This window comes from Somniosus microcephalus, chromosome 18 (assembly GCF_052327205.1).
Source record: "Somniosus microcephalus isolate GS21.2 chromosome 18, FLI_Smic_1.0, whole genome shotgun sequence".
In the NCBI taxonomy this organism is placed as follows: Eukaryota; Metazoa; Chordata; class Chondrichthyes; order Squaliformes; family Somniosidae; genus Somniosus; species Somniosus microcephalus.
Genome location: NC_141004.1, coordinates 81,733,249 through 81,759,442, shown reverse-complemented (window position 1 = coordinate 81,759,442; position 26,194 = coordinate 81,733,249). Strand labels below are relative to the sequence as shown.

Below are 26,194 nucleotides of genomic sequence, written 5' to 3'. Positions count from 1 at the left end.
CTCAGGAGGAGGCCGATATGGATCATCCACTCGGCACTTCTGGCTGAAGTTGGTTGCAAACACTTCAGCCTTGTCTTTTGCACTCACGTGCTGGGCTCCACCATCATTGAGGATGGGGATATTCATGGAGCCTCCTCCTCCCGTTAGTTGTTTAATGGTCCACCACCATTGACGACTGGATGTGGCAGGACTGCAGAGCTTTGATCTGATCCGTTGATTGTGGGTTCGCTTAGCTCGGTCTATAGCATGCAGCTTCCACTTCTCCAGCATCTCCAGCAGCCTATCTGCCATTCCTTGGCCCATCTGTTTAATTGAACCATTTTCTATTGAACACTCCCTATCTCCCTGAGATCCCCCTCCCGGCCACAGAGCAGTCATCGCCCTGTTACAGTCGGTGCTGGTGAAGACAGTGTAATCCTGTTCTCCCTCTGTAATTCCTGCTTCGCAGACTTCAGAGAACTCACTCAATCCGACGCCGAGCGACTCGCAACACGTCGAGCAAACCGGACCCCCTGGGAGAGGATCCTGGGCTCCCTCAGCTGAGGGTCGAAGGTCAGGAAGTGACCGTGGGAACTGGCGGTGATGGAGATGGAGCCTGTGAGGAAACAGCAGCAGCTTCAGCAAGAGATGGAGCAACAGAGAGAATCAAAGAGGTAGCTGGGCCCGGGAAGCAGGCTTCTCCACTGTTAGAGCCAGACTGTGGGACTGGGGAAGGACAGGCCCAGACTGTGGGACTGGGGCCAGACAGGCCCAGACTGTGGGACTGGGGCCGGACAGGCCTAGACTGTGGGACTGGGGTCGGACAGGCCCAGACTGTGGGACTGGGGAAGGACAGGCCCAGACTGTGGGACTGGGGAAGGACAGGCCCAGACTGTGGGACTGGGGCCGGACAGGCCCAGACTGTGGGACTGGGGCCGGACAGGCCCAGACTGTGGGACTGGGGCCAGACAGGCCCAGACTGTGGGACTGGGGCCAGACAGGCCTAGACTGTGGGACTGGGGAAGGACAGGCCCAGACTGTGGGACTGGGGCCGGACAGGCCCAGACTGTGGGACTGGGGCAGGACAGGCCCAGACTGTGGGACTGGGGCCGGACAGGCCCAGACTGTGGGACTGGGGCCAGACAGGCCTAGACTGTGGGACTGGGGAAGGACAGGCCCAGACTGTGGGACTGGGGCCAGACAGGCCCAGACTGTGGGACTGGGGCCGGACAGGCCCAGACTGTGGGACTGGGGCCGGACAGGCCCAGACTGTGGGACTGGGGAAGGACAGGCCCAGACTGTGGGACTGGGGTCGGACAGGCCCAGACTGTGGGACTGGGGCCGGACGGGCCCAGACTGTGGGACTGGGGAAGGACAGGCCTAGACTGTGGGACTGGGGCCAGACAGGCCCAGACTGTGGGACTGGGGCCGGACGGGCCCAGACTGTGGGACTGGGGAAGGACAGGCCTAGACTGTGGGACTGGGGCCGGACAGGCCCAGACTGTGGGAGTGGGGCCGGACAGGCCCAGACTGTGGGACTGGGGCCGGACAGGCCCAGACTGTGGGACTGGGGAAGGACAGGCCCAGACTGTGGGACTGGGGCCGGACAGGCCCAGACTGTGGGACTGGGGCCGGACAGGCCCAGACTGTGGGACTGGGGCCGGACAGGCCCAGACTGTGGGACTGGGGCCGGACGGGCCCAGACTGTGGGACTGGGGTCAGACAGGCCCAGACTGTGGGACTGGGGCCAGACAGGCCCAGACTGTGGGACTGGGGCCGGACAGGCCCAGACTGTGGGACTGGGGCCAGACAGGCCCAGACTGTGGGACTGGGGAAGGACGGGCCCAGACTGTGGGACTGGGGCCAGACAGGCCCAGACTGTGGGACTGGGGCCGGACAGGCCCAGACTTTGGGACTGGGGCCAGACAGGCCCAGACTGTGGGAGTGGGGCCGGACAGGCCCAGACTGTGGGACTGGGGCCGGACAGGCCCAGACTGTGGGACTGCGGCCGGACAGGCCCAGACTGTGGGACTGGGGCCGGACAGGCCCAGACTGTGGGACTGGGGCCAGACGGGCCCAGACTGTGGGACTGGGGAAGGACAGGCCCAGACTGTGGGACTGGGGCCGGACAGGCCCAGACTGTGGGACTGGGGCCGGACAGGCCCAGACTGTGGGACTGGGGCCGGACAGGCCCAGACTGTGGGACTGGGGCCGGACAGGCCCAGACTGTGGGACTGGGGCCGGACGGGCCCAGACTGTGGGACTGGGGTCAGACAGGCCCAGACTGTGGGACTGGGGCCAGACAGGCCCAGACTGTGGGACTGGGGCCGGACAGGCCCAGACTGTGGGACTGGGGCCAGACAGGCCCAGACTGTGGGACTGGGGAAGGACGGGCCCAGACTGTGGGACTGGGGCCAGACAGGCCCAGACTGTGGGACTGGGGCCGGACAGGCCCAGACTTTGGGACTGGGGCCAGACAGGCCCAGACTGTGGGAGTGGGGCCGGACAGGCCCAGACTGTGGGACTGGGGCCGGACAGGCCCAGACTGTGGGACTGGGGCCGGACAGGCCCAGACTGTGGGACTGGGGCCGGACAGGCCCAGACTGTGGGACTGGGGCCAGACGGGCCCAGACTGTGGGACTGGGGAAGGACAGGCCCAGACTGTGGGACTGGGGCCGGACAGGCCCAGACTGTGGGACTGGGGCCGGACAGGCCCAGACTTTGGGACTGGGGCCGGACAGGCCCAGACTGTGGGACTGGGGCCGGACAGGCCCAGACTGTGGGACTGGGGCCGGACAGGCCCAGACTTTGGGACTGGGGCCAGACAGGCCCAGACTGTGGGACTGGGGCCGGACAGGCCCAGACTGTGGGACTGGGGCCAGACAGGCCCAGACTGTGGGACTGGGGCCGGACAGGCCCAGACTTTGGGACTGGGGCCAGACAGGCCCAGACTGTGGGACTGGGGCCAGACAGGCCCAGACTGTGGGACTGGGGCCAGACAGGCCTAGACTGTGGGACTGGGGCCGGACAGGCCCAGACTGTGGGACTGGGGTCGGACGGGCCCAGACTGTGGGACTGGGGAAGGACAGGCCCAGACTGTGGGACTGGGGCCAGACAGGCCCAGACTGTGGGACTGGGGCCAGACAGGCCTAGACTGTGGGACTGGGGAAGGACGGGCCCAGACTGTGGGACTGGGGCCAGATGGGCCCAGACTGTGGGACTGGGGTCGGACAGGCCCAGACTGTGGGACTGGGGCCGGACGGGCCCAGACTGTGGGACTGGGGTCGGACGGGCCCAGACTGTGGGACTGGGGCCGGACAGGCCCAGACTGTGGGACTGGGGTCGGACGGGCCCAGACTGTGGGACTGGGGTCGGACAGGCCCAGACTGTGGGACTGGGGCCGGACAGGCCCAGACTGTGGGACTGGGGCCGGACAGGCCCAGACTGTGGGACTGGGGCCGGACAGGCCCAGACTGTGGGACTGGGGCCGGACAGGCCCAGACTGTGGGACTGGGGCCGGACAGGCCCAGACTGTGGGACTGGGGCCGGACAGGCCCAGACTGTGGGACTGGGGCCGGACAGGCCCAGACTGTGGGACTGGGGCCGGACAGGCCCAGACTGTGGGACTGGGGCCGGACAGGCCCAGACTGTGGGACTGGGGCCGGACAGGCCCAGACTGTGGGACTGGGGCCGGACAGGCCCAGACTGTGGGACTGGGGCCGGACAGGCCCAGACTGTGGGACTGGGGCCGGACAGGCCCAGACTGTGGGACTGGGGCCGGACAGGCCCAGACTGTGGGACTGGGGCCGGACAGGCCCAGACTGTGGGACTGGGGCCGGACAGGCCCAGACTGTGGGACTGGGGCCGGACAGGCCCAAACTGTGGGACTGGGGTCGGACAGGCCCAGACTGTGGGACTGGGGAAGGACAGGCCCAGACTGTGGGACTGGGGTCGGACAGGCCCAGACTGTAGGACTGGGGTCAGACAGGCCCAGACTGTGGGACTGGGAAGTGTTAGATCCGTGTATCTTAATGTTTGTCCTTCATTAATCAGACAAAAGACTGCAGGGAACGATTCAACAGGTGTTTACTGAATGAGGGTTACTCTAAAACTAAGTGTACAGATCACTACTCAGGGTTTATATACAAGTGTGGTCACTGCCGGTACTACGGTATACAGGAGCTGTAAAAAGTAGTTCTCCCCTTAAAGGTACATACATTACAATTTCTCCCTGTAAAGTCTGTGGGTTATATGGTGAATTAATACACAGACTACAAGAGTAACTTTAACAGGACTTTACTATTCGAAGGTCAGGGCGAATCTGCCCAATAAATCCTTACACAGCACTTATATACCGGTGTGGTCACTGTATTACAGTATACAGTAGCCAAGATAAAGTAGTGCAACCCTTAAAATAGTTCTCTTAAAGGTGGTACGTTACATACACTACAATCCTCCCTTTTTAGGTTAACAATATATACATATTCCCATTAATATAACATCTTAACATATATACAACTTTATGTGAAACAGTTCACAGATTCAGTCTCTCTGGAGGTTTCCGGACTCTGTCCGGATAACGCCTCGGTGGTGTAGTCGTTTTCGGTGGTGTAGTAGGTTCTTCTGGCAAGGTCGATTCGGCTTGAAGGACCGTTTCAGGTTCATCGGATTCCAGTATTACCGGATCGGAAGTAGATGCTCTGGGTATCTCTGCTTCAACATTAGACGTATAGAGTTGTGGAGTAGGTTTGGCCTTTGTGGATGATTCTATGATCTGGTCAACATGGCGCCTTATTATGCTTTCACCAATGTCCACGGTATACATCAGCGGTCCTAGCCTTTTTCCAATAGTTCCAGGCTGCCATTTCTCGGCACGGTAGTCCCGGGCCAAAACTTGTTGACCTATCTGAAAGGATCTAGTTGGCCTTTCATTCATGCCTTGAAATTGCCGGTTCTCTACGTCCCTTCTGACGTTTGGCTTAATCAAATCCAGCCGGCATCTTATTCTTCTATTGAAAAACATCATGGCGGGAGTTTGGTTTGTGACCGCATGTGTTGCATTCCTGTACGCCAACAAGAAGTTATCTACCTTATGTTGTAGATTTATGTCTTCATTACCCATGGCCTTTATGGCCTTCTTGAAGGTCTGGACAAACCTTTCAGCTAATCCATTGGTGGCGGGATGGTATGGAGCGGACGTATAGTGCTTAACCCCATTGCTTTTTAAGAACTTCCTGAATTCTTCGGACACAAATTGCGGTCCATTATCAGAACAGATCTGTTCCGGCAGCCCATTCCTGGCAAATATGGTCCTTAATACTGTGATGGTTTTTTCCGTGGTGGTGGAGGACATTTTTATTACCTCCGGCCACTTGGAGTGTGCATCCACCGCGATTAAAAACATTGAGTCCATAAATGGACCAGCAAAGTCGATATGTACCCTTTGCCATGGAGATGAGGGCCACTCCCATGGATGCAGAGGAGCTTGTGGTGGTGCGTTTTGGACCTTCTGGCATCCTAGACAGCTCTTGGTTATTTCTTCGATGTCTCCATCAATACCTGGCCACCACACAAACGCTCTGGCTAGGTTCTTCATTTTCACTCCACCCAGATGCCCCTCGTGAAGCTCCTTTAGTACTTTCTGCTGGAGTTTGGGTGGAATCACCACTCTAGATCCACACATCAAGGTTCCTCGGCACACTGACAGCTGTTCTCTTCTGTGCGAAAATGCTGGCAGCATTGGTTCGCCGTGTACTGGCCATCCCTCCACCGTTAAATCGTAGACTCGTGAGAGAGTCGGGTCATTTCTTGTTTCCTTTTCGATCATGGAATTTGTTACTGGTAGACATTCCATTATGGTTGAGTGGAACATCTCCACTGGGTCCACTGTAGTCGCCTCTTCTTCCACTGGCAACGGTAGGCGCGATAACCCATCAGCATTTCCATGCTGTTTGGACCTTTTGTATTCGATGTCATATTGGTGTGCCCCTAGTAGAACGGACCACCTCTGTAGCCTTTGTGCTGTCATAGTGGAAACGGCCTTGTTAGGGTTGAATATGGACACCAACGGCTGGTGGTCTGTCAGCAATGTAAACTTCTTGCCCTGCAGGTAATGATTGAATTTCTTTACTCCCCACACAAGGCTGAGAACCTCCCTATCTATCTGAGCATAATTTCGCTCAGCGGAGGTCAATGATCGGGACGCAAATGCGACTGGCCTTTCCGAGCCATTTGGTAACTTGTGTGAGAGTACAGCTCCAATACCATAAGGGGAAGCATCACAAGCTAGACGAAGAGGTAGCGTTGGGTTGAAGTGAGCCAACACTTCCTCAGAGGTAATCAACGCCTTGCTTCTGCGAAAGGCCTTCTTACAGTCCTCGCTCCACTTCCATGGTACTTCTTTCCGCAACAGAGCATTCAGCGGATGCAGCACCGTGGATAGATTTGGCAGAAACTTATGGTAATAATTAATCAACCCCAGAAACGACCTCAACTGTGATACATTTTCTGGAGCGGGGGCCTTCACGACCGCTTCGATCTTGTCAAGTGACTTGTGCAGCCCCTCTTGGTCAATGACATGACCGCAGTACGAGATCCGTTTCTGGAAGAACTCACATTTCTGGCGATTAACTCGAAGGCCATATTCCTTCAACCTGGTGAGCACCAGTTTCAAATTTGTGAGGTGTTCCTCCTCGTCTTCTCCCGTAATCAGGATATCGTCCAAGTAACACTGAGTGCTTGGAATACCCTGTAAGACCTGCTCCATGGCCCTCTGCCAAATTGCTGGAGCCGAAGCTACTCCAAAAACCAGTCTATTATATCGATACAAGCCTCTGTGCGTGTTGATTGTGAGATACTGGCGCGACTCTTCCTCGACCTCCATCTGTAAATATGCTTGTGCCAGGTCTATCTTGGTGAAGTGTTTCCCGCCAGACAATGAAGCAAAGATATCCTCAATCCGCGGAAGCGGGTATTGTACCGTGTGAAGCACCGGATTAACTGTGATCTTGAAGTCTCCGCAGATGCGGACCTTCCCCGGTCCCCCTGGCTTGTTACTTGATGAAGACTTCATGACGGGAACAATGGGCGTGGCCCACTCACTCCAGTCCACCTTCGACAGTACCCCTGCACGTTCAAGCTCTTCCAGTTCTGCCTCCACAGCAGGTCGTATCGCGTAAGGTACCGATCTGGCTTTGAAAAATTTTGGGCTGGCATGTTCTGCAATCTTGATTTTTGCCTTAATTCCTCTCAGTGTTCCCAGTCCCTGCTGGAATACCTCTTTAGCCTCATCCAATATTCTGGACAACCGTTCAGGTTTGACATCTTTCTTTCCGAAATCTACCGTCATTGTGTTTAGTGAGTGCCAGTCTATCTTTATTTTCCTGATCCACTCCCGTCCCAGAAGTGGTGGACCTCCCTCGGGTAGTACATATAAGTCCATTCCTTGGTGATCTTTGCCCTTGTGTCTCACCTTGACTTTTATCTTTCCGATGGGGTATACTTTATGCCCCGTGTATGTCTGCAATACTATCTCCGTATCCCATAGGGGAATATGTTTGAATAACTTTTTGTAATCTTGTTTATTCATGACCGTCAACGCCGATCCGGTGTCCACATCCATCTTCACTTGGACTTTTGCAATCTGCAGTGTGACCCAGATAGTTTGTCGGTCAGCTTCTTTACTCACATTGTGAATCCTCAGACTACCCAGTTCCTTGCTGTTGGGGTCTGAATCCGAATTCAGTTCATCTGGACTCTTCACAGTCACCTTATGTACCTTTCTGTACTTCTTCTGCGGTGACTTATTGTTGCTGGTCTTCTTTCCTGACCGGCATACTTTAGCTATGTGACCAGGTTTGCCACATTTTCTACATTCCTGGTTTTTAAACCAGCATTGGTTCTGGTCGTGTGTTGTCTTCCCACAACGGTAACATTTCGTTGTACCCGAAGTCATTTGATCCACACTGAGTACCGCTGTCTTCAGCTGCATTTCCGCCGTGCCTCTCGCTGCGGCTTCGTGCGATGCTGCAATAAGGACAGCCTTATCAAGTGTAAGATCGTTCTCTTCGAGCAGTCGCTTTGTGTTCCTTCCTTCGACATCCCGCACACGAACTTGTCTCTCAGTGCCTCTGTCAGATTTACCCCAAACTGACAGTATTTTGCTAGCCTACGCAGTTCAACCAGGTACTCCGCGTTGCTTTCCTCCTTTAGTTGCGTTCTCCCGTAAAATTTAGCTCGTTCCGCTAACATCAGCGGTGTGGGGTTCACATGATCCTTCAGGACAGCAACAATATTAGCGAAAGACTGATCCGCCGGTTTAGCTGGTGATAGAAGATGCTTCAATAACCCGTATGTCTTCGCACCCATTGAGTTTAGTAAGGTTAGAGCTTTATCATAATTTGCTATCTTATTGACCTTACAATATATCTCGCTGCGTTCTACATACGTGGTCCAATCTTCCACATCCGAATCGAATTCGTTGATGTTGCCACGCTTAGGCATCTTCACAATCTTCCTGAGAAACAACAACGAAATTTTTCTTTAACTTTTTTTTTCTTCCAAAAATGGCGGTTTCCCGCGCTTGTCTTCTTCCCCGCCCACTTTCAAAATGGCGGTTTCCCGCTCCGGTCTTCTTCTCCGCCTACTGGCGGGAGGGGTAAGCTTTTCCCTCGGGCGACGACCGCTGGCTTTCGGGGTTCGCAGCCTGCGCGCCGGCTTCAGTACGTTCTTTGTTCCCTTTTCTCGGCAGGGCAACCGGCGCTGGGGACAACCCATTGACGGCGAACAGTTCCAGCCGCTGGCTGAATCTCCTCGGTCTCCCTCGCTCGGCTCTGTCTCTCCCGCTCGCTCGGGCTCTGTCTCTCCCTCAGCGGCTTCCAATCGCGCCTCCCAGCCCTCTCGCAGTCCGGTCCTTTCCTCCCCCGGCTGCGGCTGAGTTCTCCGCGGTTTCTTATTTTTATTTCTTCCCGCGCCTTACGATCCCGGTCGCAGCGCCTCGCGGCCTCGGTAGCTGCCCGGCCTTTCGCCGGTCGCGGTCGAGCTGTCTCACGACGCTGTTGCATCTCCCAGCCCGCTTGTAGCCCGGTCTCTCACACCGGCTGCGTTCCCGCTGGTAGCCCGGTCTCTCACACCGGCTGCGTTCCCGCTTGCACCGTGGCTTCCGTGCCCCACGCTGCCCCAGTCTCAGCGCCTCTGGGCCCGACTTCTGTCCGGCTCCTTTCCCCCCCGACCGTGGTCGAGTTCACCGCCCTTCCTCCGTTCTTTTTATTTTTATTTTCCCCCTACTCACAGTCAACGTGGCCGACTTGCTTCTCGTGGCTGATCGGCTCACTCACCACCGTGGCAGAAGGGACGATCACTGCCTGTTGCTGATGGAAGGCTTCGTGTCTGAATTCTTCCTTCTTCCTTGCTCTGCAGACTCGAGTCTTCTCTCAGCAGAATGACGAGGGCGGGTGCCTCCTCTCGATGCTCGTTAACTGCTTCGGATGTATCGCTGCCGCAGGGTAAGATCGAACTCGTCGCCACTGTAAAGTCTGTGGGTTATATGGTGAATTAATACACAGACTACAAGAGTAACTTTAACAGGACTTTACTATTCGAAGGTCAGGGCGAATCTGCCCAATAAATCCTTACACAGCACTTATATACCAGTGTGGTCACCACCGGTATTACAGTATACAGTAGCCAAGATAAAGTAGTGCAACCCTTAAAATAGTTCTCTTAAAGGTGGAACGTTACATACACTACACTCCCCTTTTAGATTAACAGTACCATAACACTCATTTAACAATTAAATATCAAACTAATTACAATTAACACTTTTAACATGCAACATTAGCTGAAAATAGTCTATTTATATATTCAGTCTTTGGGGAGGCTTCCTGATCCTTTCTGGATAGCGCCTTTCCCGAGTGTCTTGCTCTTGGTGCGGAGGCGATTCTGGCCCCCTGTCGTCGGTTGGTTCATCAGCTTCCGATGCTACTGTTTCTGGGGTAGATGCGACCGGTACGTCGGGTTCATCACCAGGTACGTATGGGCGAGGCATGGGGTTGACTTGTTCCTGTGACTCTAGGATCTGGTCAGCATGGCGTCTCACGATGCTCTCCCCAACGTCCACTGTGTACATTAGTGGGCCCTGCCGTGTGCATATCGTTCCTGGCTGCCATTTTTCTGTTCGGTAGTCACGGGCCAAGACTGGTTGCCCTACATTGAAGCTCCTTGTTGGCTTCTCATGGATGTGCTGGAATTGCTTACTCTCAACATCTCTTCGTACGTTTGGTCTGAGCAAATCCAGACGAGATCTTAACCTTCGGTTAAAGAACATCATGGCTGGGGCCTGGTTGGTGACTGCATGTGTCGCATTCCGGTAGAGGAACAGGAAATTGTCCACCTTGTGCTGCAGCGGAATGTTGTCATTGTACATAGCCTTTATTGCCTTCTTAAAGGTTTGTACGAACCTCTCAGCCAATCCATTTGTGGCTGGATGATACGGGGCGGATGTATAATGCCTTACCCCATTCCTTTTCATAAATCTTCGAAACTCTTCGGACACAAACTTTGGTCCATTATCAGAGCAAATCTGCTCTGGCAAGCCGTTCCTGGCAAAAATGGTCCGTAGGACTGCAATAGTTTTCTCCGTGGTGGTGGAGGACATTTTGATCACCTCAGGCCATTTCGAGTGCGCATCCACGGCTATTAAAAACATTGAGTCCATGAATGGACCAGCAAAATCAATATGTACCCATTGCCATGGAGATGAGGGCCACTCCCATGGGTGTAGAGGGGCATGTGGTGGTGCATTTTGGACCTTCTGGCATCCTGAGCAGCTCTTTGTCAGGTCCTCGATTTGCTGATCGATCCCCGGCCACCACACATAAGCCCTAGCAAGGCTTTTCATTTTCACCCCTCCCAGATGACCTTCGTGAAGCTCATTGAGCACTCTCTCCCTTAACTTGGGTGGAATTACCACTCGGGATCCACACATCAAGGTCCCCTGGCATACTGACAGCTGTTCTCTTCTGGATGAGAATGCTGGCAACAGTGAGTCGCCATGTGCTGGCCATCCCTTCACCGTCAAACCATATACCCGAGACAGGGTCGGGTCATTTCGGGTCTCCTTCTCTATACCAGCGTTAGTTACTGGCAAGCATCAATTATAGTCGAATGAAATATTTCGACAGGATCCACTGCTGGTGCTTCCTCCGCAGTAGGCAGTGGCGGGCGTGATAGCCCATCAGTGTTTCCATGCTGTTTCGTGCCCTTATACTCGATTTCATATTGGTGCGCCCCTAGAAAAGGGACCATCTTTGCAGCCGTTGCGCAGTCATCACCGGAACGCCCTTCTTTGGATTAAAGATGGAGACAAGTGGTTGGTGGTCAGTCAGCAAGGTGAACTTCTGCCCGTGCAGATAGTGATTGAACTTTTTCACTCCCCACACTAGGCTGAGGGCCTCCCTGTCAATCTGGGCGTAGTTACGCTCAGCTGAGGTTAGTGATCATGACGCAAATGCTCTTGGCCTCTCTGAGCCGTCCGAGAATTTGTGCGACAGCACCGCTCCAATGCCGTAGGGTGACGCATCACATGCCAACCGAATTGGTAATGCTGGGTTGTAATGGGCCAATACCTCTTTCGATGTGATTAGTGTTTTGCTCTTCTGGAAAGCTCGTCTACATTCGCCACTCCACTTCCATGGCACCCAAGCTTGCAGTAGGGTGTTCAGTGGGTGTAGTATTGTAGACAAATTTGGCAAGAACTTATGGTAGTAGTTTACCAGCCCGAGGAACGACCTCAGTTGTGACACATTTTCCGGTGCTGGAGCCTTGACTACTGCCTCACTCTTCTCTGGGGACTTATGCAACCCCTCTTTATCGATAACGTGGCCACAATACGAGATCTGTTTTCTAAAAAAACTCGCATTTGGGGCGGTTAGCTCGGAGCCCATATTCCTGCAATCTAGTGAGCACCTGCTCCAGGTTGGCAAGGTGATCACTGTCATTTTCGCCCATGACCAGGATGCCGTCGAAATAACACTGCGTCCCTGGGATCCCTTCCAGGACTTGTTCCATTGCCCTCTGCCAAATAGCCAGAGCTGATGCTACCCCGAATACCAGCCGGTTGTATTGGCAGAGACCTTTATGGGTGTTGATTGGGAGGTATTTTTTTGATGCTTCTTCTAACTCCATTTGCAGATACGCCTGGGCCAGATCAATCTTAGTGAAGCGTTTCCCTCCAGATAGCGAGGCGAAAATATCTTCAATCCGCGGAAGTGGATATTGTACGGTGTGAAGGACCGGGTTCACTGTTACCTTAAAGTCCCCACAGATGCGAACATTCCTTGGTTCCCCAGGCGTGCTGCTCAACGACTTTTTCATCACAGGGACGATGGGTGTAGCCCACTCGCTCCAGTCTACCTTGGACAGTACACCTGAACGTTCCAGACTCTCCAGCTCTGCTTCGACGGCTGGGCGGATCGCATAAGGTACCGGTCTGGCCTTAAAAAATTTTGGGCTTGCGTTTTCTTCAATTTTAATCATCGCTGTCATGCCTTTTAGTGTTCCGAGTTCTTGCTGGAACACTTCTTTCGCGTCAGTTAGGATCTTTGACAGTCGCCCAGGTGTGACGTCGTCATCCTTTTTGTCAGCCACAGTCAATGCCTATATGGAATGCCAACCTAGCTGTATCTTCCGGATCCATTCACGTCCTAGTAGTGGTGGTCCTCCATCTGGCAATACATATAGGTCCATTTTTGGTGTTTCCTTGCCGTTATATATAACATTCACCCTTATTTTTCCTTTGGGGTAGACTTTTTGCCCCGTGTACGTCTTCAAGACAATCTTTGTATCTCTCAAGGATATATGTGAGAATAGCCGCTTGTAGTCCCTTCGGTTTATGACTGTTAGGGCTGATCCTGTGTCCAATTCCATTTTCACTTGGACTCCTGCTATCTTGAGCGTGACCCAGATAGTTTGGTGATCCTCCGTTTTGATCACATTATGTAGTTTCAGACAACCCAGCTCCTTGCTTCCGGAGTCTGTATCACTCTTCTGTTCGTCTGAACTACTCTCCGTCACCTTATGTACCTTCTTGTACTTCTCCTGTGGAGATTTCTTGCTGCTGGTTTTCTTTCCCGACCTGCAGACTCTTGCTATGTGTCCTGCTTTTCCACACTGTCTGCACACTTTGTCCTTGAACCAGCAATCATTATGGTCGTGTGTTGTTCTGCCGCAGCGATAGCACTTCACTGTTCCGTATGACATTTCATTTGTGCCATATTCTTGCTGTCTCCGTTGTATCTTTGCAGCGCCCCGTGCTGCTGCTTCGTGTGATACTGCAATGCTGAAAGCCTTGTCCAGCGTAAGATCCTTTTCTGATAGAAGCCGTTTCTGGGTTCCTTCACTTTGAAGCCCACACACAAACTTGTCCCTTAAAGTATCTGCTCGTCCCGTTCCAAACTGGCAGTGTTTCGGTAGCTTGCGCAGTTCCGTTAAATACTCAGCATTACTTTCATCTTTATGCTGGTTCCTTTTGTGAAACTTGAATCTTTCTGCTATCAGCAGCGGTGTGGGGTTTAAGTGGTCCTGTAGGATTGACACTATGTTTTCAAAATCCTTTTCTACTGGCTTCTCTGGGGTTACTAGGTTTCGTAGTAAGCCGTACGTTTTTGCACCCATTGAATTCAACAATACCAGCGCTTTCTTGTCATCTGGCACTTCATTCGCCTTGCAGTATACTTCTATGCGTTCGACATATGTCGTCCAATCTTCGACTTCATTGTGGAATGCTGTGATACTGCCACTCTTCGGCATTTTTGGGTGTGGTTAGACTGGCTTAAAATGGCGTCTCCTGCGCTTTCCTTTCTTCCACGCTGCGGCTTAAAATGGCGTCTCCCGCGCTGCTGCCAACGCCGCTCTCGGCGGTCCTCGTGGCAAATGGCGACGCCCTGTGGGTTTCGTGCGCTGCTCCTGCGCTGCTGCCAATGCTGCTCTCTGCGGTCCTCATGGCAATGGCAGCGCTTCGCGTTTTCCTGCGCGCCTCTCTCCCCTGTCGACGCTGCTCGGCCCTTGAACACCGGCTGCGCTCTGTGCGTTTTCCTGCGCGCCTCTCTCCCCCGTTGACGCTGCTCGGCCCTTGAACACCGGCTGCGCTCTGCTCTCTTTCGCCTCTCTCCCCCGTTGACGCCGCTCGGTCCTGAACACCGGCTGCGCCCTGTGCGCTCTACCCTCTCTCTCTCCCCCGTCGACGCTGCTCGGCCTTTTTCTGTGCCGCTCGGTTGGGCTCTAGCCCGCCGCTGTCCGGGAAGGGTCTGCGCAGTACCTGTTGCCAGCTCGTGCCGCTGGACCACCGTGACTGGAAAGCCAAGCTTGGCTCTCGACAGCCTCCCCTGCGATGCTCACATCTCCGCTGGATGACTGGGCGGTTGCCTGTGGTCGACGCCCTTGCTTCTGGACTCGGCCTTCTTCCACTGTTCTCCAGGAGCGAATCCCTGGGAGGTGATGCAGAGTTGCAGGTAGGTTCGAATCTGCTCGTCGCCAATGTTAGATCCGTGTATCTTAATGTTTGTCCTTCAATAATCAGTCCAAAGATGTGCGAGTTAGGTTGATTGGCTATGATAAATTGACCCTTAGTGTTAGGGGGATTAAATACGGGGGGTTACGGGGATAGGGTGGGATATGTGTTGGTGTAGGGGTTACGGGGATCGGGTGGGATATGTGTCGGTGCAGGCTCGATGGGCCGAAATGGCCTCTATCTGCACTGTGGGGTTTCTGTGATGATTCTGTGAAAAGACTGCAGGGAACGATCAACAGGTGTTTACTGAATGAGGCTTACTCTAGAACTAACTGTACAGATCACTACTCAGGGTTTATATACAGGTGTGGTCACTGCCGGTACTACAGTATACAGGAGCTGTAAAAAGTAGTTCTCCCCTTAAAGGTACATACATTACAGGAAGGACAGGCCCAGACTGTGGGACTGGGGTCGGACAGGCCCAGACTGTGAGACTGGGGTCGGACAGGCCCAGACTGTGGGACTGGGGCCGGACAGGCCCAGACTGTGGGACTGGGGCCAGACAGGCCCAGACTGTGAGACTGGGGTCGGACAGGCCCAGACTGTGGGACTGGGGCCAGACAGGCCCAGACTGTGGGACTGGGGCCAGACAGGCCCAGACTGTGGGGAGTTTGCATTGTTGATGATGCTTGCCGTGGATTATATTTTGAAAATAGTTTGTAGGAATATTCCGTTACGGGCTGTCTTGCAAGCAGATGATGTGGCTGTGAGTTGGTTGTGTCCCTGTGAGTGGGGAGCCCTCAGGAATGAACAGACCCCACCGACCGATAGCATCAACAATCAGTGAGATTTGAATCAGCTGCAAGGGTCAACCTGTGGAATGGGAATGAAACACTGTTAATCCACTCTGTCAGTAGAATTCCCTCGTCTCAAGATCATGTGATGGTTTATTGACATGTAATGAAATGAGTTAACCTGTTGATTTCCTCCCAGTTGGAGGCGGAGCTTGTCTCTCTGCGCAGTAAACAGGAGGAGACCAGCACTGAGAACCTCAAGCTCAATCTGACCAATCAGGAGCTGGAGACGCGGCTGGAGCAGATCCAACAGGAGCTGCAGGAGGCCCAGGATCGGCTGGTGGGCCAAGAGGAGGAAGCAGCTCAACGAGAGGAGAAAGAAGGGTAAGAGACCCTGTACACAGCCCGCACACCGTGCACACTCCCCGCACACTCCCCGCACACCATGCACACTCCCCGCACACTCCCCGCACACCGTGCACACTCCCCGCACACTCCCCGCACACCGTGCACACTCCCCGCACACTCCCTGCACACCGTGCACACTCCCCGCACACTCCCTGCACACCGTGCACACTCCCCGCACACCATGCACACTCCCCGCACACCCTGCACACTCCCCGCACACCCTGCACACTCCCCGCACACCCTGCACACTCCCCGCACACCCTGCACACTCCCCGCACGCCCTGCACACTCCCCGCACACCCTGCACACCCCCCGCACGCCCTGCACACTCCCCGCACGCCCTGCACACCCCCCGCACACCCTGCACACTCCCCGCACACCCTGCACACTCCCCGCACGCCCTGCACACTCCCCGCACGCCCTGCACACTCCCCGCACGCCCTGCACACTCCCCGCACGCCCTGCACACTCCCCGCACGCCCTGCACACTCCCCGCACGCCCTGCACACTCCCCGCACGCCCTGCACACTCCCCGCACGCCCTGCACACTCCCCGCACGCCCTGCACACTCCCCGCACACCATGCACACTCCCCGCACACCATGCAAACTCCCCGCACGCCCTGCACACTCCCCGCACACCCTGCACACGCCCCGCACGCCCTGCACACTCCCCGCACGCCCTGCACACTCCCCGCACGCCCTGCACACTCCCCGCACGCCGTGCACACTCCCCGCACGCCCTGCACACTCCCCGCACGCCCTGCACACTCCCCGCACGCCCTGCACACTCCCCGCACGCCCTGCACACCCCCGCACGCCCTGCACACTCCCCGCACGCCCTGCACACTCCCCGCACGCCCTGCACACTCCCCGCACGCCCTGCACACCCCCCGCACGCCCTGCACACTCCCCGCAAGCCCTGCACACTCCCCGCACGCCCTGCACACACCCCGCACGCCCTGCACACTCCCCGCACACCCTGCACACCCCCCGCACGCCCTGCACACCCCCCGCACGCCGTGCACACCCCCCGCACGCCCTGCACACCCCCCGCACGCCCTGCACACCCCCCGCACGCCGTGCACACTCCCCGCACGCCGTGCACACTCCCCGCACGCCCTGCACACGCCCCGCACGCCCTGCACACTCCCCGCACGCCCTGCACACTCCCCGCACGCCCTGCACACTCCCCGCACGCCGTGCACACTCCCCGCACGCCCTGCACACTCCCCGCACGCCCTGCACACGCCCCGCACGCCCTGCACACTCCCCGCACGCCCTGCACACTCCCCGCACGCCCTGCACACTCCCCGCACGCCGTGCACACTCCCCGCACGCCCTGCACACTCCCCGCACGCCCTGCACACTCCCCGCACGCCCTGCACACTCCCCGCACGCCCTGCACACCCCCGCACGCCCTGCACACTCCCCGCACGCCCTGCACACTCCCCGCACGCCCTGCACACTCCCCGCACGCCCTGCACACCCCCCGCACGCCCTGCACACTCCCCGCATGCCCTGCACACTCCCCGCACGCCCTGCACACACCCCGCACGCCCTGCACACTCCCCGCACGCCCTGCACACCCCCCGCACGCCCTGCACACCCCCCGCACGCCGTGCACACCCCCCGCACGCCCTGCACACCCCCCGCACGCCCTGCACACCCCCCGCACGCCCTGCACACCCCCCGCACGCCGTGCACACTCCCCGCACGCCGTGCACACTCCCCGCACGCCCTGCACACCCCCCACAGGCCCTGCACACTCCCCGCACGCCCTGCACACTCCCCGCACGCCCTGCACACCCCCCGCACGCCCTGCACACCCCCCACAGGCCCTGCACACTCCCCGCACGCCCTGCACACTCCCCGCACGCCCTGCACACCCCCCACAGGCCCTGCACACTCCCCGCACGCCCTGCACACTCCCCGCACGCCCTGCACACTCCCCGCACGCCCTGCACACTCCCCGCACGCCCTGCACACTCCCCGCACGCCCTGCACACTCCCCGCACGCCCTGCACACTCCCCGCACGCCCTGCACACTCCCCGCACGCCCTGCACACCCCCCGCACGCCCTGCACACTCCCCGCACGCCCTGCACACCCCCCGCACGCCCTGCACACTCCCCGCACGCCCTGCACACTCCCCGCACGCCCTGCACACCCCCCACAGGCCCTGCACACTCCCCGCACGCCCTGCACACTCCCCGCACGCCCTGCACACTCCCCGCACGCCCTGCACACTCCCCGCACGCCCTGCACACTCCCCGCACGCCCTGCACACCCCCCACAGGCCCTGCACACCCCCCGCACGCCCTGCACACTCCCCGCACGCCCTGCACACCCCCCGCACGCCCTGCACACCCCCCGCACGCCCTGCACACCCCCCACAGGCCCTGCACACCCCCCGCACGCCCTGCACACTCCCCGCACGCCCTGCACACGCCCCGCACGCCCTGCACACCCCCCACAGGCCCTGCACACTCCCCGCACGCCCTGCACACCCCCCGCACGCCCTGCACACCCCCCGCACGCCCTGCACACTCCCCGCACACCCTGCACACCCCCCGCACGCCCTGCACACCCCCCGCAGGCCCTGCACACCCCCCGCACGCCCTGCACACTCCCCGCACGCCCTGCACACTCCCCGCACGCCCTGCACACCCCCCACAGGCCCTGCACACTCCCCGCACGCCCTGCACACCCCCCGCACGCCCTGCACACCCCCCGCACGCCCTGCACACTCCCCGCACACCCTGCACACCCCCCGCAGGCCCTGCACACCCCCCGCACGCCCTGCACACTCCCCGCACGCCCTGCACACTCCCCGCACGCCCTGCACACCCCCCACAGGCCCTGCACACTCCCCGCACGCCCTGCACACCCCCCGCAGGCCCTGCACACCCCCCGCACGCCCTGCACACTCCCCGCACGCCCTGCACACTCCCCGCACGCCCTGCACACCCCCCACAGGCCCTGCACACTCCCCGCACGCCCTGCACACCCCCCGCACGCCCTGCACACTCCCCGCACACCCTGCACACTCCCCGCACGCCCTGCACACCCCCCACAGGCCCTGCACACCCCCCGCACGCCCTGCACACCCCCCGCACGCCCTGCACACTCCCCGCACGCCCTGCACACCCCCCACAGGCCCTGCACACTCCCGCACGCCCTGCACACTCCCCGCACACCCTGCACACTCCCCACAGGCCCTGCACACCCCCCACAGGCCCTGCACACTCCCCGCACGCCCTGCACACCCCCCGCACGCCCTGCACACCCCCCGCACGCCCTGCACACCCCCCGCACGCCCTGCACACCCCCCGCACGCCCTGCACACCCCCCGCACACCCTGCACACTCCCCACAGGCCCTGCACACCCCCCACAGGCCCTGCACACTCCCCGCACGCCCTGCACACCCCCCGCACGCCCTGCACACCCCCCGCACACCCTGCACACCCCCCACAGGCCCTGCACACTCCCCGCACGCCGTGCACACTCCCCGCACGCCCTGCACACTCCCCGCACGCCCTGCACACCCTGCACACTCCCCGCATGCCCTGCACACCCCCCGCACGCCCTGCACACTCCCCGCACACCCTGCACACTCCCCGCACACCCTGCACACCCCCCGCACGCCCTGCACACTCCCCGCACACCCTGCACACCCTGCACACTCCCCGCACGCCCTGCACACCCCCCGCACGCCCTGCACACCCCCCGCACACCCTGCACACTCCCCGCACGCCCTGCACACCCCCCGCACGCCCTGCACACCCCCCGCACGCCCTGCACACTCCCCGCACGCCCTGCACACTCCCCGCACGCCCTGCACACCCCCCCCACGCCCTGCACACCCCCCGCACGCCCTGCACACTCCCCGCACGCCCTGCACACTCCCCGCACGCCCTGCACACTCCCCGCACGCCCTGCACACTCCCCGCACGCCCTGCACACCCCCCGCACGCCCTGCACACTCCCCGCACGCCCTGCACACTCCCCGCACGCCCTGCACACCCCCCGCACGCCCTGCACACGCCCCGCACGCCCTGCACACCCCCCGCACGCCCTGCACACCCCCCGCACGCCCTGCACACTCCCCGCACGCCCTGCACACTCCCCGCACACCCTGCACACTCCCCGCACGCCCTGCACACTCCCGCACGCCCTGCACACTCCCCGCACGCCCTGCACACCCCCCGCACGCCCTGCACACCCCCCGCACGCCCTGCACACTCCCCGCACGCCCTGCACACCCCCCGCACGCCCTGCACACCCCCCGCACGCCCTGCACACCCCCCGCACGCCGTGCACACTCCCCGCACGCCGTGCACTCTCCCCGCACGCCGTGCACACTCCCCGCACGCCGTGCACTCTCCCCGCACGCCGTGCACACTCCCCGCACGCCGTGCACACTCCCCGCACGCCGTGCACACTCCCCGCACGCCGTGCACACTCCCCGCACGCCGTGCACACTCCCCGTACGCAGTGCACACTCCCCGCACACCGTGCACACACCCCGCACACACACCCCGCACACCCTGCACACCGTGCACACGCCCCACACACCGTGCACACGCCCCGCACACCGTGCACACGCCCCGCACACCATGCACACGCCCTGCACACCATGCACACGCCCCGCACACCGTACACTCACCCCGCACACCGTACACACACCCCGCACACCGTACACACACCCCGCACACCATGCACACGCCCCGCACACGGAACCGAGGCCCCGAGGTCCTCTCTCGGGGACATAATTGATCCCATGGCACTATTTCGAAAAAGAGCAGATGAGTTCTCCCCGGTGTCCTGGCCAATATGTATCGCCCCAAACAACATCACTAAAAAACAGATTATCTGGTCATTTTCACACTGCTGTTTGTGGGAGCTTGCTGTGCGCAAATTGGCTGCCGCATTTCCTACATTACAACAGTGACTGGCACTTCATAAAGTACTTCATTGGCTGTAAAGATCTTTGGGACATCTAAGGTCATGAAAGGCGCTACAGAAATGCAAGTCTTTCTTTATTTCCCTGTTATTTATCTGGGAGATTTATTTAGCAGTTTTACTTTTTGCTGGTGAAGACAGTGTAATCCTGTTCTCCCTCTGTAATTCCTGCTCCGCAGATTTCAGAGAACTCGCTCAATCCGACGCCGAGTGACTCGCAACACGTCGAGCAAACCGGACCCCCTGGGAGAGGATCCTGGGCTCCCTCAGCTGAGGGTCGAAGGTCAGGAAGTGACCGTGGGGACTGGCGGTGATGGAGATGGAGCCTGTGAGGAAACAGCAGCAGCTTCAGCAAGAGATGGAGCAACAGAGAGAATCAAAGAGGTAGCTGGGCCCGGGAAGCAGGCTTCTCCACTGTTAGACCAGCAGCAAGGCCTCATTCCTGCAGGAACTGGCTCTCCCAGTGCTGTCTCCACAGAGAGACTCAGATCTCCTCATGGACCAGAGGGACGAAGGGTCCCAGCCGTACTGGAACCCACTCTGGATCAGAGTCAGGCTGCCCTGGTTTAGGTCTCAGTTTGTGTCGGCTACACCTTCAGGGAAAGGTCATAACAAAGAATAGCGAAGAAGGGCAACCTTCCCCTCGGCTCTAGAGACAGACACAGAACTAAGGGCAGAATAACCAAATAAGGCCTGGAGGTTGAGCTTTGAGAGTCTGTAGTCAAGAGATTAGCGCACTGTCTGGGGTTAGCGCGCTGTCTGGGGTTAGCGCGCTGTCTGGGGTTAGCGCGCTGTCTGGGGTTAGCGCGCTGTCTGGGGTTAGCGCGCTGTCTGGGGTTAGCGCGCTGTCTGGGGTTAGCGCGCTGTCGGGGGTTAGCGCGCTGTCGGGGGTTAGCGCGCTGTCTGGGGTTAGCGCGCTGTCTGGGGTTAGCGCGCTGTCTGGGGTTAGCGCGCTGTCTGGGGTTAGCGCGCTGTCTGGGGTTAGCGCAGTGTCACGTGTTAGCAAACGGTCTCGGGTTCGCACACTGTCTCGGGTTAGAAACATAGAAACATAGAAGATATGAGCAGGAGTAGGCCATTCGGCCCCTCGAGCCTGCTCCGCCATTCAATGAGATCATGGCTGATCATCCAAATTCAGTACCCGGTCCCTGCTTTCTCCCCATATCTCTTGATCCCTTTAGCTTTAGCCTTAAGAAATATATCTAACTCCTTGAATATATTTAATGAATTGGCCTCAACTGCCTTCTGTGGTAGAGAATTCCATAGGTTCACCACTCTCTGGGTGAAGAAGTTCCTCCTCATCTCTGTCCTAAATGGCTTACCCCTTATCCTTAGACTGTGACCCCTGGTTCTGGACTCCCCCGCCATCGGGAACATCCTTCCTGCATTTAGTCCGTCCAGTCCTGTTGGAATTTTATAAGTTTCAATGAGATCCCCTCTCATTCTTCTAAACTCCAGCGAGTATAAGCCCAATCGACCCAATCTCTCCTCATACGTCATTCCTGCCATCCCAGGTATTAGTCTGGTGAATCTTCACTGCACTCCCTCCATGGCAAGAACATCCTTCCTTAGATAAGGCGACCAAAACTGCACACAATACTCAAGGTGTGGTCTCACCAAGGCCCTGTACAATTGCAGCAAGACATCCTTGTTCCTGTACTCGAACCCTCTCGCTACGAAGGCCAACATACCATTTGCTGCCTTAACCGCCTGCTGCACCTGCATGCTTACCTTCAGCGACTGGTGCACAAGGACACCCAGGTCTCATTGCACTTCCCCTTCTCCCAGTCTATTGCTGTTCAGATAATAATCTGCCTTCCTGTTTTTGCCACCAAAATGGATAACCTCACATTTATCCGCATTATACTGCATCTGCCATACATCTGCCCAATCACCCAACCTGTCCAAATCATACTGGAGTTTCTCGGCATCCTCCTCACAGCACACATGCCCACCCAGCTTTGTGTCATCTGCAAACTTGGAGATATTACATCTAGTTCCCTCGTCTAGATCATTAATATACATTGTGAATAGCTGGGGGTCCTACACCGATCCCTGCGGTACCCCACTAGTCACTGCCTGCCACTCGGAAAAAGAGCCGTTTATTCCAACTCTTTGCTTCCTGTCTGCCAACCAGTTCTCTATCCAAGTCAGTACCTTGCCCCCAATCCCATGTGCCTTAACTTTACACGCTAATCTCTTATGCGGGACCTTATCGAAAGCCTTCTCAAAGTCCAAATACACCACATCCACTGGTTCTCCCTTATCTATTCTACCACTTACATCCTCAAAAAATTCCAGTAGATTAGTCAAGCACGATTTACCTTTTGTAAATCCATGTTGACTTTGTCCGATCCTGTCACTGTTTTCCAAGTGCTCTGCTATTGCATCTTTTATAATGGACTCTAGCATTTTCCCCACTACCGATGTCAGGCTCACCAGTCTATAATTCCCCGTTTTCTCTCTACCACCTTTTTTGAATAGTGGGGTAACATTAGCTACCCTCCAATCCATGGGAACTGTTCCAGAATCTATAGAATTTTGGAAGATGACCAGCAATGGATCTACTATTTCTAGGGCCACTTCCTTAAGTACCCTAGGATGTAGATGATCAGGCCCTGGGGATTTATCGGCCTTCAATCCCATCAATTTCCTGAACACCATTTCCCTACAAATACTGATTTCATTCAGTTCCTCCCTCTCATTAGACCCTATGTTCCCCGACATCTCTGGGAAGTTTTTTGTGTCCTCCTTTGTGAAGACAGAACCAAAGTATGTATTCAATTGGTCCGCCATTTCTTTGTTCCCCATTATAAATTCCCCTGATTCTGACTGCAAGGGACCTACACTTGACTTCACCAATCTTTTTCTCTTCACATATCTATAGAAGCTTTTACAGTCAGTGTTTATGTTCCCTGAAAGCTTACTCTCATATTCTATTTTCCCCCTCTTAATTAATCCCTTTTTCCTCCTTTGCTGAATCCTAAACTGCTCCCAATCATCAGGTTTGCTGCTTTTTCTGGCCAATTTATATGTGTTCTCCTTGGATCTTATGATATCCCTAATTTCCCTTGTTAGCCACGGTTGAGTCACCTTTTTTGTTTTATTTTTATGCCAAAGAGGGATGATCAAATTCTGTAGTTCATGCATGCGATCTTTAAATATTTGCTGTTGCCTATCCACCGTCAACCCTTTAAGTAACATTCCCCAATCCATCCTACCCACCTCGCGCCTCATACCATCGTAGTTTCCTTTATTTAAATTCAGGGCCCTAGTCTCTGAGTCAAGTACTTCACTCTCCATCTTAATGAAGAATTCTATCATATTATGATCGCTCTGCCCCAAGGGGCCTCGCACAACAAGATTGCTAATTAATCCTTTCTCATTACATAATACCCAGTCTAAATGGCCTGATCGCTAGTTGGTTCCTCAACATATTGGAAACCATCCCGCATACACTCCAGGAATTCCTCCTCCACAGTATTGTTACTAATTTGGTTAGCCCAATCTATATGTAGATTAAAGTCACCCATGATAACTGCTGTGCCCTTATTGCATGCGTCTATAATTTCCCATTTAATGCCATCCCCAACCTCGGCATTACTGTTTGGGGGTCTGTATACAACTCCCACTAACGTTTTCTGCCCCTTGGTATTTCTTAGCACTACCCATACAGATTCCACATCATCAGAGCTAATATCCTTCCTTACAATTGTGTTAATCTCCTCTTTAACCAGCAATGCTACCCCACCTCCTTTTCCTTTTTGCCTGTCTTTCCTGAATATTGAATACCCCTGGATGTTGAGTTCCCAGCCTGGGTCACCCTGGAGCCATGTTTCCGTAATCTCAATCATATCATATCCATTTACATCTATTTGTGCAGCTAATTCATCCACCTTATTACAAATGCTCCTCGCATTAAGACACAAAGCCTTCAGGCTTGTTTTTTTAACACTCTTAGACCTTTTAGAATTATTATTTACTGTGGCCATGTTTGATTTAAACCCTTGATTTCTCTGACTGCCACTTTTGCTTTTCTCCTTCCTGTCTTTTGCTTCTATCCTTGTTTTCCTTTCCTCTGTCTCCCTGCACAGGTTCCCAACCCCCTGCCATTTTAGTTTAAACCCTCCCCAACAGCACTAGCAAACACTCCCCCTAGGACATCGGTCCCAGCCCTGCCCGGGTGCAAACCGTCCAGTTTGTACTGGTCCCACCTCCCCCAGAACCGGTTCCAATGACCCAGGAATTTGAATCCCTCCCCCTTGCACCATTCCTCTAGCCACGTATTCATCCGAAATATCCTTCAATTTCTACTCTGACTAGCACGTGGCACTGATAGCAATCCTGAGATTACTACCTTTGAGGTCCTATTTTTTAATTTACCTCCTAACTCCCTATATTCAGCTTTTATGACCTCGTCCCGTTTTATACCTATATCGTTGGTACCTATATGCACCACGACAACTGGCTGCTCCCCCTCCTCCTCCAGAATGCTCTGCAGCCACTCCGAGACATTCTTGACCCTTGCACCAGGGAGGCAACATACCATCCTGGAGTCTCGTTTGCGGCCGCAGAAACGCCTATCTATTCCCCTTACAATAGAATCCCGTTTTACTATAGCTCTCCCACTCTTTTTCCCTCCTGTCCTGTGCAGCAGAACCACCCACGGTGCCAGGAAGTTGGCTGCTGCTGCCTTCCCCTGATAAGCCATCTCCCTCAACAATATCCAAAGTGGTATATCTGTTTGAGAGGGGGATGGTCACAGGGGACCCCTGCACTACCTGCCTGCGCCTACTACTCTGCCTGGCGGTCACCCATTCCCTTCCTGCCTGTGCAGCCTTTACCTGCAGTGTGACCAACCCCCTAAACGCGCTTTTCACAACATCCTCAGTATCGTGAATGCTCCAGTATGTATCCATTCGCAGCTCCAGCGCCGCAATGCGGTCTGCCAGTAGCTGCAGCTGGATACACTTCCCGCACACATGGTCATCAGAGACACAGGAAGTGTCCCTGATTTCCCACATATGCAGGAGGAGCATACCAGGGCACCAAGCTGTCCTGCCATCACTTACCCTTCAATTAATTTAAATCAACTTAAATCAAATCAATACTGCCTGGGGTTAGCGCACTGCCTGGGGTTAGCGCACTGTTTGGGGTTAGCGCACTGCCTGGGGTTAGCGCACTGTCTGGGGTTAGCGCACTGTCTGGGATTAGCGCACTGCCTGGGATTAGCGCACTGCCTGGGGTTAGCGCACTGCCTGGGGTTAGCGCACTGCCTGGGGTTAGCGCACTGCCTGGGGTTAGCGCACTGCCTGGGGTTAGCGCACTGCCTGGGGTTAGCGCACTGCCTGGGGTTAGCGCACTGTCTGGGGTTAGCACACTGTCTGGGGTTAATGCACTGTCTGGAGTTAGCGCACTGTCTGGGTTAGCGCACTGTCTGGGATTAGTGCACTGCCTGGGATTAGCGCACTGCCTGGGGTTAGCACACTGTCTGGGGTTAGCGCACTGCCTGGGGTTAATGCACTGTCTGGAGTTAGCGCACTG

At 56.7% G+C, this 26,194-nt stretch overlaps 1 protein-coding gene across 1 annotated transcript in view; it reads left to right on the top strand.

Annotated features, from left to right (window-relative positions):
• LOC147105410 (uncharacterized) overlaps window positions 1-26,194 on the top strand; it is a gene marked incomplete at its 5' end in the record, with an annotated part of 278,987 nt that overhangs the window by 179,963 nt on the left and 72,830 nt on the right. Inside the window, 2 exons of the mRNA XM_086011725.1 lie at window positions 15,479-15,663; window positions 20,830-21,034. Of these exons, the coding sequence (XP_085867851.1) occupies window positions 15,479-15,663; window positions 20,830-21,034 (390 nt within the window). The remainder of the gene's footprint in view (window positions 1-15,478; window positions 15,664-20,829; window positions 21,035-26,194) is intronic.